This window comes from Chiloscyllium plagiosum, chromosome 10 (assembly GCF_004010195.1).
Source record: "Chiloscyllium plagiosum isolate BGI_BamShark_2017 chromosome 10, ASM401019v2, whole genome shotgun sequence".
NCBI lineage: Eukaryota > Metazoa > Chordata > Chondrichthyes > Orectolobiformes > Hemiscylliidae > Chiloscyllium > Chiloscyllium plagiosum.
In genome coordinates, this window is record NC_057719.1 from 66,720,660 (window position 1) to 66,735,798 (window position 15,139).

General features: G+C 39.7%; 1 protein-coding gene across 5 annotated transcripts in view; it reads left to right on the forward strand.

Annotated features, from left to right (window-relative positions):
- fmn1 (formin 1) overlaps positions 1 to 10,808 on the forward strand; it is a 367,109-nt gene extending 356,301 nt beyond the window's left edge. For all 5 annotated transcript variants that reach the window (XM_043697987.1, XM_043697990.1, XM_043697988.1 and 2 more), the window contains one exon: positions 10,268 to 10,808. In XM_043697987.1, the coding sequence (XP_043553922.1) occupies positions 10,268 to 10,312 (45 nt within the window). In that variant the 3' untranslated portion in view covers positions 10,313 to 10,808. The remainder of the gene's footprint in view (positions 1 to 10,267) is intronic.
- The last annotated feature ends 4,331 nt before the right edge of the window (positions 10,809 to 15,139 follow it).

Here is a 15,139-nt window from a genome sequence, read left to right on the forward strand (position 1 = left end):
TAAAAACTTCGCAAACCCCTATATTTATTTCTCTGACACTTTTATTGTTCAGTCACTAAGGCTGCATAGAGAAAAAGACGGTTCTCTGTTTCCTCTTCACAGGTTACATTCATACCTTACTTATATTGTTGACCAAATTAATACTTCCCTCTCAATCTCTTTGTTTAAGTCATCTAAGTATATGTGTAAATAGTTGAAGCCCTAGCATTGACCCTTGTGGCACACCACCAGTTTAGTTTTGCATGCTACAAGACAAATTGAGGTTTTTTATCAATGTGATTGAGTGTTGCCCCAGTTGAAGACATTGATGTATCTACAGTTTAATCTACATTCATGCCATTGTAAAATACATTACAACACTGCCTACAATCAAAGTAAAATGTCACAGGCTCTAAAGTACTTTGAGATGTTCTGAGCTTGTGAAATGCACACTGTAAATGCTAATCTTTTCAACCATTTTCTTGAAGCAAGCAAGTTTGCAGGATTGTCCTGATAGATGCAGTTGTTACCAAATTAATACTTTACTTTTTGCTTGGACAGTTGCAAGCAATTATTTTGATCTTTTGATGTAATGGAATTATCCAATTTTATCCAATATCTTTGAATTATCTACTACAAATTCCAGACATGGTAAAGTATTCTGTACTCTGAAGTGTTGTTCATTACTGTCTTGGGAATACAAACAACTTTCGTGGCATTGATTTTCTTTGGTTACAGAATGTTCTAGTTAATTGTAGCCCTTTTCAGATAATCAAGATAAACTGTTAAAAGTTTGGAATTTTGAATTGTTTTGTGTGACTAAATGATAGTAAATGTATCCTCCAGCATTTGAACATGTGGACAGTCTGTACCACAAAGGATTTGGAGTTGTATAATCAGTCTCTAGTGAGTATACAAATAAGAAGAGTTAAAAGCAACTTGGAAATTATAGAAAGAATTTCTTATTTTCTAAGGAATGCAATATATGGATTAACTTCAACCTATCTGGTTGTGAAATTGATGCAGGAGTTGGGAGATGTATTATTAAAAGTGAACATTTTCATTTGTTAAGCATTCTGGAACCATGTCTGTCCACATTTTCTGTGCTCGCTGGATTGAGGTGCTCACTGAAAGCAAGGGGATGCCTCATGTCCACATTCAAGTTAGAGATTAATGGTGCAATTAAGGTTTTATCAAAAGCACACAGTCTAAAACTTAACCATTGGGTAAAATATGTTGGAATTGACTTGGTACCCTGACTGACATATAATTGTTTCCAAGTACTCTGGTCATAGGGTTTATGTTCAGGATTCAGTTGGGAGGAATTCCCCAATAATTAGCTCCACTATCACACAAAGCATCACAAATGTGTAACTATCCAATTCGACTACCAAGATAGATAATCAGTTTCCTGAGGAAGGGCTTATGTCCAAAACATTGATTCTCCTGTTCCTCGGATGCTGCCTGACCTCCTGCACTTTTCCAGCAACACACTCTTGACTCTGATCTCCAACATTTACAGTCCTCACTTTCTCCTGCAAGATAATCAATTTGAATGTCTTAACCGCTGTTCAGGACAAATACAGTTCACACCAGATTTCATCATTGACAGGAAAATAAACAAACTTTTCTTTAACAAATCACAAAAAAAGGATGATTAATCTATTGCTATTTGACTTAAGCTATGTTCCTTTAAAATCCCAAACACATTCATTCATTTGTTCCTTCAGAAACAGGAGAGACAAAAAAGAAGCAGAAGGTTTGACACGAATGCTGTAATTGGAAAAATATAGCAGAGAAAAATAAGTGATGTAGTTCAAGAGACAAGACTGAAGGGTTATTTCTCTCAGTTCTTTCGATTGAAGAAATGATGATACAATGTTGGCTGCAGAATAGTGCTTGAACTTTGATTCAATAGCTGATTGGGAACACCTAGATATTTATATGTGAGTTTTTTTTTCCACTCTCGCAGAGAGAAAATGTGACAGATGCTTCTTGTTTTCAAGCTTCTGGATCTCTCTAGTTTCACTGCACTGTCAGGTCTGTAACAAACTACAGCTGTAACAATCTGAAGGCTGCCATTAAACAGTTTTCAGTAACTCCTGGTGCCACACTGTCTCATAAAGTAACCAAACCAATACTCTGAAAAGTACACGGAAAAATCTTCCCAACAAGAAAAGATGTTTTGCAAACATTTATATCGCATTATTTCCTGTCCTCACCTCATATACATATAGTTTACTATTTGCCCACGCCGCCGAGAGAAAATAGACAGTGACAATTCCCAGTGTTAAATTCACAACAAACACCTGGCAGCTCCAGCCCTTGCTCCTCCAAACCTCCATGTGGTCAGTGATCCCAAACAACTCAGGGTACACTCCATGGGCAGCGGCTGCCTGCATCCTTTGCCTGAGAAAATTGCCATCAGATGTGCACCAGCCTCAACCCATTATTATGGCACATCTTCAACCCACTGTAAACATAGCTATGAACTTATGTACTCTACTTTGCAGCACCTTTCTTTGTAATGCTGTTGCCATGCCATTTTGCACACAGGGTAGACACCCATCTGTTAATGTTAATTTCTCTCTGCACCTTCTCGACTGATTACATTGTATCCTGCACTCTGTTCTGTTACAGGTGCACTTGTATAGTAGGATCTGCCTGTAAAAGCATGGAAGACAACATTTTTCACTGTATGTCAGTACATATGACAGTAATAGAATCAGAGAGTCATAGAGCTGTACAGAATGGAAACAAACCCTTCAGTCCAACTCGTCCATGCTGATCAGATATCCTAAATAAATCTAGTCCCACTTGCCAACATTTGGCCCATATCCCTCTAAACCCTTCCTATTCATATAGCCATCCAGATGCCTTTTGAACGTTGTAATTGTACCAGCCTCCACCACTTCCCTTGGCAGTTCATTCCATACACGCATCCCATTCTGTATGAAAAAGTTGGGCCTAAGGTCCATTTTCAATCTTTCTCCTCTCATCTTAATCCTATGCCCTCTAGTTTTGGACACCCCTACCCTGGGGAAGACCTTGGCTATTCAACCTATCATTGCCTCTCATGATTTTGTAAATCTCTATAAAGTCACCCCTCAGCCTCAGATGCTCCAGGGAAAATAGTTCCAATTTTTTCAGCTTTTCCCTCTCAAACTTTTTCAGCTCAAACCCTCCAATTCTGGCAATATCCTTGTAAATCCTTTCTGAACCCTTTCAAGTTTCCCAACATCCTTCCGATAGCAGGGAGACCAGAATTGCACACAGTGTTCCAAAATTGGCCTAACCAATGCCCTGTACAGCTGCAATATGACCTCCCAATTCCTATACTCAATGCACTGAACAATAAAGGCAAGCGTAGCAAATGCCTTCTTCACTCTCCTGTCTACCTGGGACTCCACTTGCAAGGAACTATGAACCTGCACTCCAAGATCTTTTTATTTAGCAACGCTCCCTAGGACTTAAATCAAATCAAATCATCTCATTGATTGGAGCAGGATGTTAGCATTCCCTGTGTAATCCCAACTACAAGTGAAGCCTATTACTTTGATCCTTTTTATGTTTGTCCTGTTGTTTAATAGAAGTTAAGGTTAAAACTGACAGGAGCCTTCATGACATCTGAAATTTCATCATACGTGTCTGATAAAGTTTCAGGTTAGTGTAGGTGCTATAGAAAGGATAGCTAATGTTAAGATAGGGTGGGAACATTGTGTGGCACTAAGAATGGCCAACCCCTCTCGCTTCATTCTTGTAGTTGTAACTAAAATGACAGTCACTTACAGAGCTAGTGATGAAAAGCAAACATTATAATGTTTTTCCAATGAAGTTTCACCCATGGCATCTATTTGCTCTCAGACATCTAGGTACAGTCCCAGGATCTGCAGTTGGGGTGGATGGAATTGGTATGTTGGCCTTGTAGTTTTGGTTCGGTGACCCCATGAACATTTGTACCTAGACATGCTGGTAGTGTACAGGCTTACCTTCCTCAGCGTAAACTCCCACAGGGTGAGGGATTGCAGGCAGAATGGAGCTGGACAGGTTGAAAACTTCTCTCAGGACACTTCTGGAGACAACTAGGTACTTGCATGTGATTCCTCCTCCCGGGTGTGTCATATTGTCTCCTTGTGTTAACCAGGCAACTGGGGTGAGGTCTTCCATCCACCTCTGTGCCGGGAATGGCTGCAGCAATAGAATCAGTGCACATATCTGCCCCTATATCGAGTGGGGGGAGACAAAAAAGCTGCACATGCTGGAACCCAAAGTAGACAAGCAAGAGACTGGAAGAACAGACCAAGTCAGGCAGCATCAAGAGGTGCAGAAGTCAATGTTTCTGGTGTAACCCTTCTTCAATACTGAGTACACAGAACCTGGATCTCTGTGGCAGCTGCCAACCTGATCTCTGAGGCAGCCAGATGCCCACATGCTGTGATGTGCTGACCACCATGTACTGCCATATCTAATCCAGCTGATTAATGTCCTAAGGTGTCAATGTCTGATCTGGTGGAGAGTGCTGGAGACTGCCTTGCCAGTCCTTCCTCTAGGGGATCAGTGACTTCTTCCTCAGAGCTGGAGGAGAAGGGATGTTCTGAGGGGCTGCTCTCTCCATAGCAGAAACCGTGCAAATGCTGCTGATTCCCACAGGAGATAAGAGGGAGTGGGTTGCAAAATAGGCTTAGAAATTCAGTCACGTTCATATTACACTGCCACTGCTGGTGATGGGAGAGTCAGCACTTGACAATGAATCGGACATGATGTGCAGGACACAGAGGTCTCAGGATCATTGCATGAACAGTCTCAGTCCTCTCCCACTAACACAAGGACTCGGTCCTCATACTGGGTAATGAGACCAAACTCAGGCACCCAACACCCTTCTTGGTTCTCGCCATCCTGTTTTCCCCTGGAATGAAACAAAGGGAGAGGTTAAATGAGAGGGAAATGGCTGGGCACAGCCCTTAGTACAGGTGAGAGAAAGGTGGTGAGGCATCCTGAGAGTGCGATTTGGCAGCACAAAGCGAGTTCAGGGTTTGTATTATTGGGCTGGGCGAGCTCAATTAAAGGAAGATGTTGAATTTAATAAAGAGAGTGAAGGACCATGAGCCTTGGTGGGAGGTGGGTCTCCTAGCAAAGATAGAGTTAGTTGTAACTTAAAAGTGAGAAAATGGTGGCACTTACCATTGTGGAGTACACTGAGTCTTTAGCTTTTTTTCCTGCCCTGCTGGGTATTTGTCCAGCCTGAGGACACTGCAATGATCTGGGTCCTCAGATCAGACTGGCAGGTTGTGTGCTGTGGTTTCTTCTGGTGGTCCTGAGGGAAAAGGCTGACCTGCCTCTCCAGCATTCCATCCACCAGGATCTCCAGGTCCCTGTCAGAAAATCAGGCTGCTCCAGGGATCCATACTATACTCTCGAAATGCAGGTTAAAGTCTCACCGTGGCAGTCAATGGAATTTAAAATTAATTCAGATTTTAATTTCAAAACCTGGTATTAAAAGCTAGTCTCAGAAATGTTACATTGAAACTGTCATCATAAAAAGCCATTATGTTACCTTATGCTTTTCAGGGAATAAATATTGTAGTGATTGGAACCAGGATGACCTCGTTGACAATGCGATTGTTTGACTGGGGTTGTTAACTCTGGCCAGTCAGGGAGCCCTAGCTGATTAATAAAACAACAAAAAATTTAATAAATACACAAAGCCAGGAGCTTTAGAATCTCCTCAGTCCCGGCGACTGACTCTGAGCTGGCTGGTCCCTGCCGGTGAACAGTGTACAAGTAAATAAAGGGTGACTTGGTGACAGGATACCAGCCTCTGTGCTTTATTTTAATGGTGACGGGAGAAAACAGTACGTGCCTGAAGAACATTCGCTGGCAACAGTCATCTTGGAGTTGGGGGCATATGCATTTCTGACATCATGCCTTAATTTGGAAGATTAATTTATTGGATTTTGCTTTTTTTTTCCCCGGGCAAATTACATTGGGGCAATGAGTAATCCTTCTAACTGCTTGTGACCCACAGCATTTTCAGTTATAAGGGGCTTAAATTTCCCAGAGTCACTGGACATAGTGCTTAAATGTTTCTCGCAGGTGGGCACATGCCTTAGAAGGGAAAAATGTGTGTTCCGGCTGCCCCAAGTGATCTACTTGGGTTGCAGACTCGACAAAACCGTGTTATACCCATTGGAAAATAAAGATCAAAGGACCCCCTGCCTCCCAAGTCTGTACTGGAGCTTAGGTATTTCCTTGGGTTACTGAATTATGTTGGAAAATTCATACGTAACCTGGCCTCCATCTTGGCACCTTTACACCTGCTATTGAGAAAGGGTCAGCTTTGGAAATGGTCGCAAAGCCAACAAGTACCTTTAGGGAAGTGAAACAGCAGCTATCATCATCGAAGATGTTGATTCACTACGATCTGAAGTGAGAGGTAGAGCTCACTGGTGGCCCAATGCAGAGGAGCCCCAATAATGTAGTTTCCCGGACTTTGGCTGATGCCGAACAGATATATGCCCAGATAGAGAAGGAAGGTTTGGCGGTCATCTTTGGTGTGAGGAAGTTCCACCAGTTCCTTTATGGACAGGAATTTGTCATAGTAACAGATCACAAACCAGTGGGAGGGCTACTGAAGGAAGACAAGACGGTGGATTCAGCAGTAAGTCCTTATTCTCAGTGTGCACCAGTACAAGTTAGAACACCGTCCAGGAAGCCAAGTGGCTAATGTGGATACCTTGAGCCTCCTCCCACTGGCATATACTCCATCGGTGGTACCTCACCTGAAAGAGTCCATTTTTGTTTTAAACTTCCTGGACACCCTTCCTGTCACTGTTGATAATATCCCAACTGTGGACACAAAAAGATTCTGTCCTAGAAAAGCTAAAAGAGCTGGTGGTAATGGGAGAGACAGAATGGCCATTGCAACAAGGATTGAAACCTTCTGGACACAGTGAGACCAGATCACTATAGAGGATGACATATTACTGTGGGCAGCGAGGGTGATTGTCCCGAATAAAGGTCACCGCCAGATACTGGCTGAACTCCACCAGGGTCATCCAGGGGTTTCCAAAATGAAGATGCTGGCAAGAAGCTATGTCTGATGGGCAAGGTTGGATGTCAACATAGCTGCATTGGTGGGGTAGTGCCCAGAGTGCTAACAAGGACAAAAGTTGCCACAATCGTGGGAATGGCCGGGAAAACTCTGGACTCGGTTGCATTTTGATTATAAAGGTCCTCTCATGGGCTCAATGTTCCTGGTCATTGTGGACGCCCATTCAGAGCGGTTAGATGTGCATAAAGCTTATTTGGCAAACCAAGGGATGATGATTGAGAAACTGCAAACATTGTTCGCAATACACGGGCTCCCAGAAATTTTGGTCACAGACAATAGGACGTCGTTAACCAGCAGGGAATGCAAGTACTACCTAAACTTGAATGGCATTCAGCACATAAGGACAGCTCCATATCATCCATTGTCCAATAGTTCTAGCAGAAAGATCGGTCCAAACGTTGAATGTAGGCTTAAAGAAGCAGCCTACAGAGTCACTTAATGCCAAACTGTCCTATGGTTGATTAAAGGACCACCCTGCACACAACAAAAGGGATAGTTCCAGCAGAGTTGCTGATAGGGAAATAGCTCTGTATCAGGTTAAACCTGATATTCCCAGACCCGGCAGGAGGAGGTTGAAGTGACAGCAGTAACACCAATGCCAGTCACATGACTCCTCGAAGTGAGAGAGACAGTTTAATTCAGGGAATGAAGTTTGGTGCTGGAACCATGGAAATGGCCCTGTGTGGGTAACAAGAGGAGGTTGATGCGAGGTCAGGGCCAGTCACTTACAAAGTTCAGGTCGGTGAGGCGGTCCTGAACAAACATGTGGATCACCTGAAAGCTGTTACTTCAGAAACTGGGCAGGAGCAAAACATACCTGGTCCTCAGAACAGCCAGGAGGCCTGGCAGAAACCATAGGTTCTCCCCCTCCCTCTAAGTGCCGAGGAAACCTCCGAGTCCAAGATGGATGCAGTCTTGACATTGTTACTGCCAGGAGAAGGGCAGGGAACCCTCCCCAGATACTCTGGATGCAAGAGATGTGATGCATTCCAGTACACACTGTCTGTGTCAGGATCCGGACCTGGGGCGAAAACGTCATAGGAATAGCTCCAAGAGGAAGACCAGGCCTACATCCCCAGACTTGGGAGTGGAGGGAGAGACGTAGTGATTGGAACCAGTGATTGGTCCTTGTTGACTACGAGCCCCTTGATTGGAGTTGTTAACCCCAGCCAATCAGGAAAGCCCTAGCTGACCGTTTTAGACAGGGGAAAATAAGCACTACCGCTGTTTGGTGGTGGTGTGGGGTTTACAAAGGAACAACAGTGTAACCAGATTTAGAATCTCCGCAATATATAAAAAAAGGGGATTAGAATCTCCTCAGTTCTGAGGACTGACTTCGAGCTGGCTGGCCACAGCTAGTTTGCTGGGTATTGATAAAGGGTGAGTTGGTGACAGGATACCGGCCTCTGTACGGTTATTTCAAATCTACTCTCCTTTCCTAGTCTGATATATTTTAACTGCAAAAAACACAGCAAATGGTCAGCAAGCTGCTCAATTGTAACAAACTGCAACAAAAACATCAGAACAGAATAATACAGAATGGACCATCTCGGACTTATGTAGGCATCACAAACAAAAATGACACACCCGGCCCTGTCAACCCTGCAAAGTCCACCTCACTACCATTTAGGGGCCTTGTGCGAAAACTACAAGAGCTGTTCCACAACCAAAATCCCAGAAACCACCCACCAACAAAACAAACCCAGCAAATGTAGTAGCATAGTAGTAGCATTTATTTCCCATTTCTAATTGCACTTGAAGAAGTAGTGGTGAGACAGCTTCTTGAACTGTTGCAGTCCATTTAGTTAAGATACATCTACATTACTGTTAGTAGGGGAGTTTCAGGATTTTAACCCAGCAACAGCACACGAACAGTGAAATAGCTCCAAGTCAGGATTTTGTGTGACTTAAAGGAGTGCTGTTCCCAAGCATCTAGTGTCCTTGTCCTTCTAGATGGCAGACATTATGTGTTTGCAAGGAGCTGCCGAAGGAGCCTTAGTGAGTTGCTACAGTGCATCTTGGATATTATACATATGGTAGTTGCAGTGCTCTGGTGATGGAGCAATTTCTTTTCTGTGGGGTACACAGGGCTTCTTTCTCTTGATTGTTGTCTAGTTTGTTGACTATTGTTACAACTGCCTGACAAGTGGAGATGACTCCGTCAACTCCTGACTTGTGCCTTGTAGAAAATGGATGGGGTCTGCGAAGTTGAAAGATGAGTTATTGCAAAATTCCCAGGCTTGACTTGCTCTTATATTCATGATGGTTATGTGACTAGTCTATTTAACCTTTAGAGGTAAAAACAATGACTGCAGATGCTGGAAACCTTCTTCTGGATCAGTGGTGCTGGAAGAGCACAGCAATTCAGGCAGCATCCGAGGACAGGCAAAATCGACGTTTCGGGCAAAAGCCCTTCATTAGGAATAAAAAGGGTCAATGGTAGTATGCAATATAATTATGGTGTGATATTCAGTGGTGATCATTCATTGAATGTCAATAGATGGTTAGATTTTCTCTCTTGTAGATGGCACTTCTTTTATGTGAATGTTCCCACCTACTAGCCTGAACATGAGTGGTGTCTGGGCCTTATGGTATGTATGGTAACATCTGTATGGTAATGTGCTTTATGACCTGCATATGGTGCTGAACACTGCAGTCGCCAACAAACATCTCTATGCTGATCTTTCTTACTGGAAACAAGCTTATTGATGAAGCAGCTGGAGATGGTTGGGCCTAGGACATTGCCCTGATGAATTTCTGCAGCACCATTCTGGGGCTGAGATGATTGGCCTAAAGCAAGTTCAACCATCTTAATTTGTGTTAGCTATGAGTGAGTAATAGGAAGACAAAAAAGTCACAACCCCAGCTTCTAAATCTGTTATGTTTACTGCCTCAAAGGGATCACAATGCTGGGTGTTCCTTCCATGATCTTAATATAGGACTAAGATGTAAAAGGCAAGTCATAGAATAAAGAGTACAAAACTGAAAATTAGTTATTTTTGGACAGAAATCTCGTTTGGAGTTGAGAGGCAATTTCAAATCTTGAATTTTAAATGTAACTTTACTCAAATCCGAGTGAACAAACTAGTTAATTAATGTGGATTTTGCAATTGACAGCGAATTGTAGTCCAAGGTTTGGAAATGACAGTGAGCTTTCCTTTTTCTCTTACAAAACAGAAAGAAAGACTACGCCAAAGGGAGGCGAGTGTCATCACAGACTGAAGGAAACCTCAAAGTGAAAGAGTCCTGTGACTTGATTATTGCATTCAATCGGAATTTGAGGGATGTTCCTTGAAAAACTTGCACATCTTCATGCTGCTTATCCCCCGATGCCAACACACCAAGGAGGTTTCCAATTCCATGACAACATCAAGAGAGCCTTCATACATTCTTGATTATAGTTGTCACAGGATCTATATGTTCTGCCCTCACCAAAGTGAGATTTCAATGCTTGGTTCAAGTTGTGTCTAATTGTTGTATATCCCATAGAATTCCAGCAAAGGGATTCTGGAATCTAAAAATATCAATATGCTATCGCTTCCAAAAGCTATTCTCTCTCTTGCAACATCAGTGGATTATAGTACGCTGTGCTACAATGTGACTTGGGGTTAGACACAGTGTTCTTAAAAATTTAATCAAACATTGAAATTGTATAATGTTCCAGTTGTAGCTGCTACAGAGTTCAAAAATAATGTAAATGTTATGTTTTTGCAGTTACACATTTTGCAAAATGTGTTTGACCAACCAAATGAATAAACCGACTCTGTAATATCCCCCTCATTACCATGCACATTGGTTTTCAAAGCATAGATTATCAACTATGCACCTAGAAGCCTATTTAAAAAGTAATCCAAAGTCAAACTTATTAAAGTTTCAAGAAAAAAAAAGTGATTTGGAATTGAAACACATCAATGCCCACTGGGTGTTTTGTCTCTTTTATCTCTGCCAAGAGATATTCAATCAAAATTGAATTTCTTGTCAATAATATGAAGGAATAGTGTGAATAATGTTCATGCCAACAGTTATGTGATATTTCATGAATTTGAACATTCACTCACATTTTGAGGAAAGGAGACTTTCAGCAGATTCTGAGGTCTGGATGGTTACCAGAATTTTTAATCTGCCTCATTACCCAATTTCTCATTATTTCTCCATCTCACACAAACTGGGCTTTTGTCTGCCAGTCCAATAAAAGATTGCTTCATAACTACTTGTTTGGATGGTGCCCTAACCTCAGCAAGGAAGGACTCCAGTTTGGTGGACTGGCAACAGTGAGTGTTAGTAATGTAGGATCTGTAGTCCGATGAGCATAAATTGCTTCATCTTATACTATCACTGATGCAAAGAAAGCTAGGAATTTTGGAGAGACCAAATTTACTGCTGGCAAAAATTGTATTAAAGCCAACAACCACTACTTAAAGGTAGTACGTTTGTGCTGATAATCATGTCCTCCCTGACTTTCTTTCTTTCTTAGGGATTTCAATCCTTTCAAACTTTTCTGTTCAATATCATTCTTCCATTCATAAAGACCTTGAATGTACTTGAGATCTCTACCTTCTGCATTTGCGAGAAGCTATAATTAACTTGTCAGCCTACATAGCTTTCAACAACCAGATGTCAGCTGTATTGCAAACTGACCCTAACCTATAGAAGATCTACAATATTTTTGAAGTGACCTGGCAGATCACTGTATGTATTCCGCAATTTGAACACGTGAAGCTCAACTGCCCAAAGGTTTTGTAGTAATTCTTATAGAATGTTAAGAAGGCTTGCAAATATTCTTTTAAAATATTGCTTTCAGCAATAATTTATTTTATATATTATGTTATTATAAACCGTAAGCCTGGTATAACCAATACATTCTGGCCAAAATTAATAAGTAAAATGTTTGATTCAGTTCCCAGAAAGATGGATGCTGTTGCTGATTTTCTGAAATGCAGGGAAATTGTGACGGTATGAAGTGGAATATGGAGCTAAATAAGTGAATGTGGAGCTAAAAAGCAATACCTATATTCAATTTATATTTTACAGTCGCTAAAATAGGTTCCATTCAATGTTTTAAAATTTATTTTGGTATACACAATTGATCTTTGCAAGGTTTTGAGAAGAAAATGCATCTTTGATCTTTGGGATAAAAACACCTTTTTATTGTTAGCACATTTATCAATATAATATTCACATCACAAATTCAAAGTCAATATTATTAACTGCTGTAGTTTTAATCCACATGCATAAAATAGTTCTCTTGTTGTCAAAGAGCTAATAAATTGTGTGATGAATTAATGTATACAAAAGACATATGGAAGGGAGACGTGTCCATTCAAAAATAAGCAGAAAAATCTAAATAGCACTTGATTGCATTTTGTTCAGCAATAGATATTGCTGAACATTAACTTCTAATATATTTTTATATAGAATATGTGTCATGTGAATGACATGGCAGCTTGATCCATTTGCCATAAATAAAACAGGTTAATAGGTAATATTTACTATACCTTTAGAATTATGAATATGGTTTATAATAATATCAATGTTCTCAGTTGACTATCTCCAAGTGTTTTAATAATGATTATTCAAAATAGAATTATTTTATTAAAACATCCTATATGTAGGATGGAAATCCAAGATGTATAATATATGTGGGGATATAGTTGTGAAGGTTGTTTACTATATTATGCCTTTATAGATCTGTTCGTGGTTTGGTGTGTTAATAACCATAGAGAACATGAATGTAGATTCAGTTCTTGGTTTGTGTTAAGTTCTGTGGCCACACACAGGATAACTGAAGGGGTAATGGAAGAACCTTCAGTGTCTTTGAGCTGATGAGGGGTAAAACTAGCCTGAAATGTCACATATGATTGCTAAATGGTGACCCCTTCTGGAATGTGTGAGAGTAGGACTGAGCTCAGCCATGATGCCTGTCATTGGCCTCTCATAACCTGCCAAAATTTACTGTCTAGGCTTGCACTTTTTAAAAAAAAGATCAATTGAACAACATACTTGATGACTCATCATACCCAAAGAATTCTACATTCCAACACGAAGCAAAGAAATTGTGAATGGAGTGGTATTAAATCTCATCAAAATGTTTTTGTTATTTTCTTTAGTTCAGTAAAAAGCCCTGAGCATATTTCTTTAATCAATTTAATTGCTTCTTTCTTCAGCTGTTAGAATAGTACTTATTGATTTCCTAAATATGTGGCTCCTTGATCAAAAGATGTTAATTTTATTCATTTTATACAACTAAAATTCTAACTATGATGTACGATTAACATTGTGTAGTAAAGAAACAAATGTTTTGTTTAAGTCTTATTAGAGATGTATTCAAACATAAATACTTACAATTTTTATAGCCAAAAACTGATATTCAAATATACTATTCCTAAAAATAATATCAGCTGCAAGAGATATAGAATATTTGTTCAATTAGCAAAGAAAATGGAACAAAATTCGAGATGTTTGCAACTGTAATTTTAAACTGCATTGTTTAAAGGATTCTTTACATTGAAATGTAGAAACTAATAATCTAAGGATATATTGATTATAATCTATGTGAACTATTTTGCAGTTTTGAACAAAAATATCCTGTATGTGCCAGGTGCAGCAAAGTTGTAAACTTTCCCTCATAAACAATGTTATGATTTAAATCCACATGGGTTTATTACCTGTTGATAGCTATATGTTATATGTGCTCGGATCAAGAATACTGCTACTGACTTAATTTTTTATGCAAACGTATTGATTGTAAACAAAATGGCTATTGTTATGTTTCAGCTGGATATGCTTCTCAAGTTAACAGATTTGAGATCTCAGTCACACTATTGCAAAGACCCACATTTCCTTTGTCTTATATAAAAGAAATATACTAGTGTCTGTTAACATTGTTGCAAGCTCTATTTCATTTTACTCAGTAGTCACCTTGGATTTATGATTGTCATGAAATGCGCCTATCAGACTTTATTACTTTCAATCAAAAGCATTGTCTGTAGATATTTCTTGGTGCACTTTAGAATAAAATTACCAATTTCTTAATATCTATGTTAATCAATTTATGCTTCTGTTACAGTTGTCATAGGAATAGGGATTCGAAGGTCCATGTAAAGAATAACAAACAATAAGAAGATTGATTGACAGTAAAACAAGGGCAGATGAAACATATTGTGCCTGAAATTATTGTAATCACAGCTGAAGAAAGTTTAGCGAATATCATTATCCTTTTTGTAGCATATTAAATGTTATGAATAATTTTGCACAATATTTTATTTGTTTACTAGTTCTGGATGATGTCGCACAACACCATGTTGGTTTGATCTCAAAACACTGAATAAGAAGCAATGCAATGCTTTAGGAAAATGAAAAAAAAGGAATATAACTACTTTCTTTACAAAATGTAAACAAAATCCTGGTGATAAGTTGTTATGAAGTGCAGCCTGTAGTATTGAAAAGAGCATGGTGGAGGCTTGATATATAGTTCTAAATTGGAAAGTAAACTTGAGTAACATTTTTTGTCATGATCTTGATTGATTCCAGAAAGTAATTGAAAAGTGGCTGATCTAAAATTGTTGCTAAGATCCAGTGTCATTAGATCATCCGTTGTGTAAGTATTTTCTGTGACTTCAAAAAGACATGTTGCTATTAGCAATACAAATTAGAAGCTCACAATGGGCCACTGAACTTGTAAGTGACCTGTGAGCTGCTAAGTTTGGCCAAGAGTTTAAACTTTAACTTGGGCAACTTCTAATATTTGAAACCTAACGTCAGTCAGAATAGGTACAAAAGTTAAATCAGGTCAGTACTCAGACTTGGTCTAATTTCAAAAGCATGTCAACCAGGATGTATGTTTGTTGATGTAAATGATTCTAACAGAATTGGTCCAGTTGAGACATATTAATGTAAGATCTTTTAAATTTAAAGTATTCAAAACGAATATAAAAAATAAACCAAAGACATTCGGATGCTGAAGATCTGATACAAAATCAAATTCAAAAACAGTAACAAAATTGCTTCTCCAGCATTTTCTGTTTTTTATCCAAACATAATATCAACCAT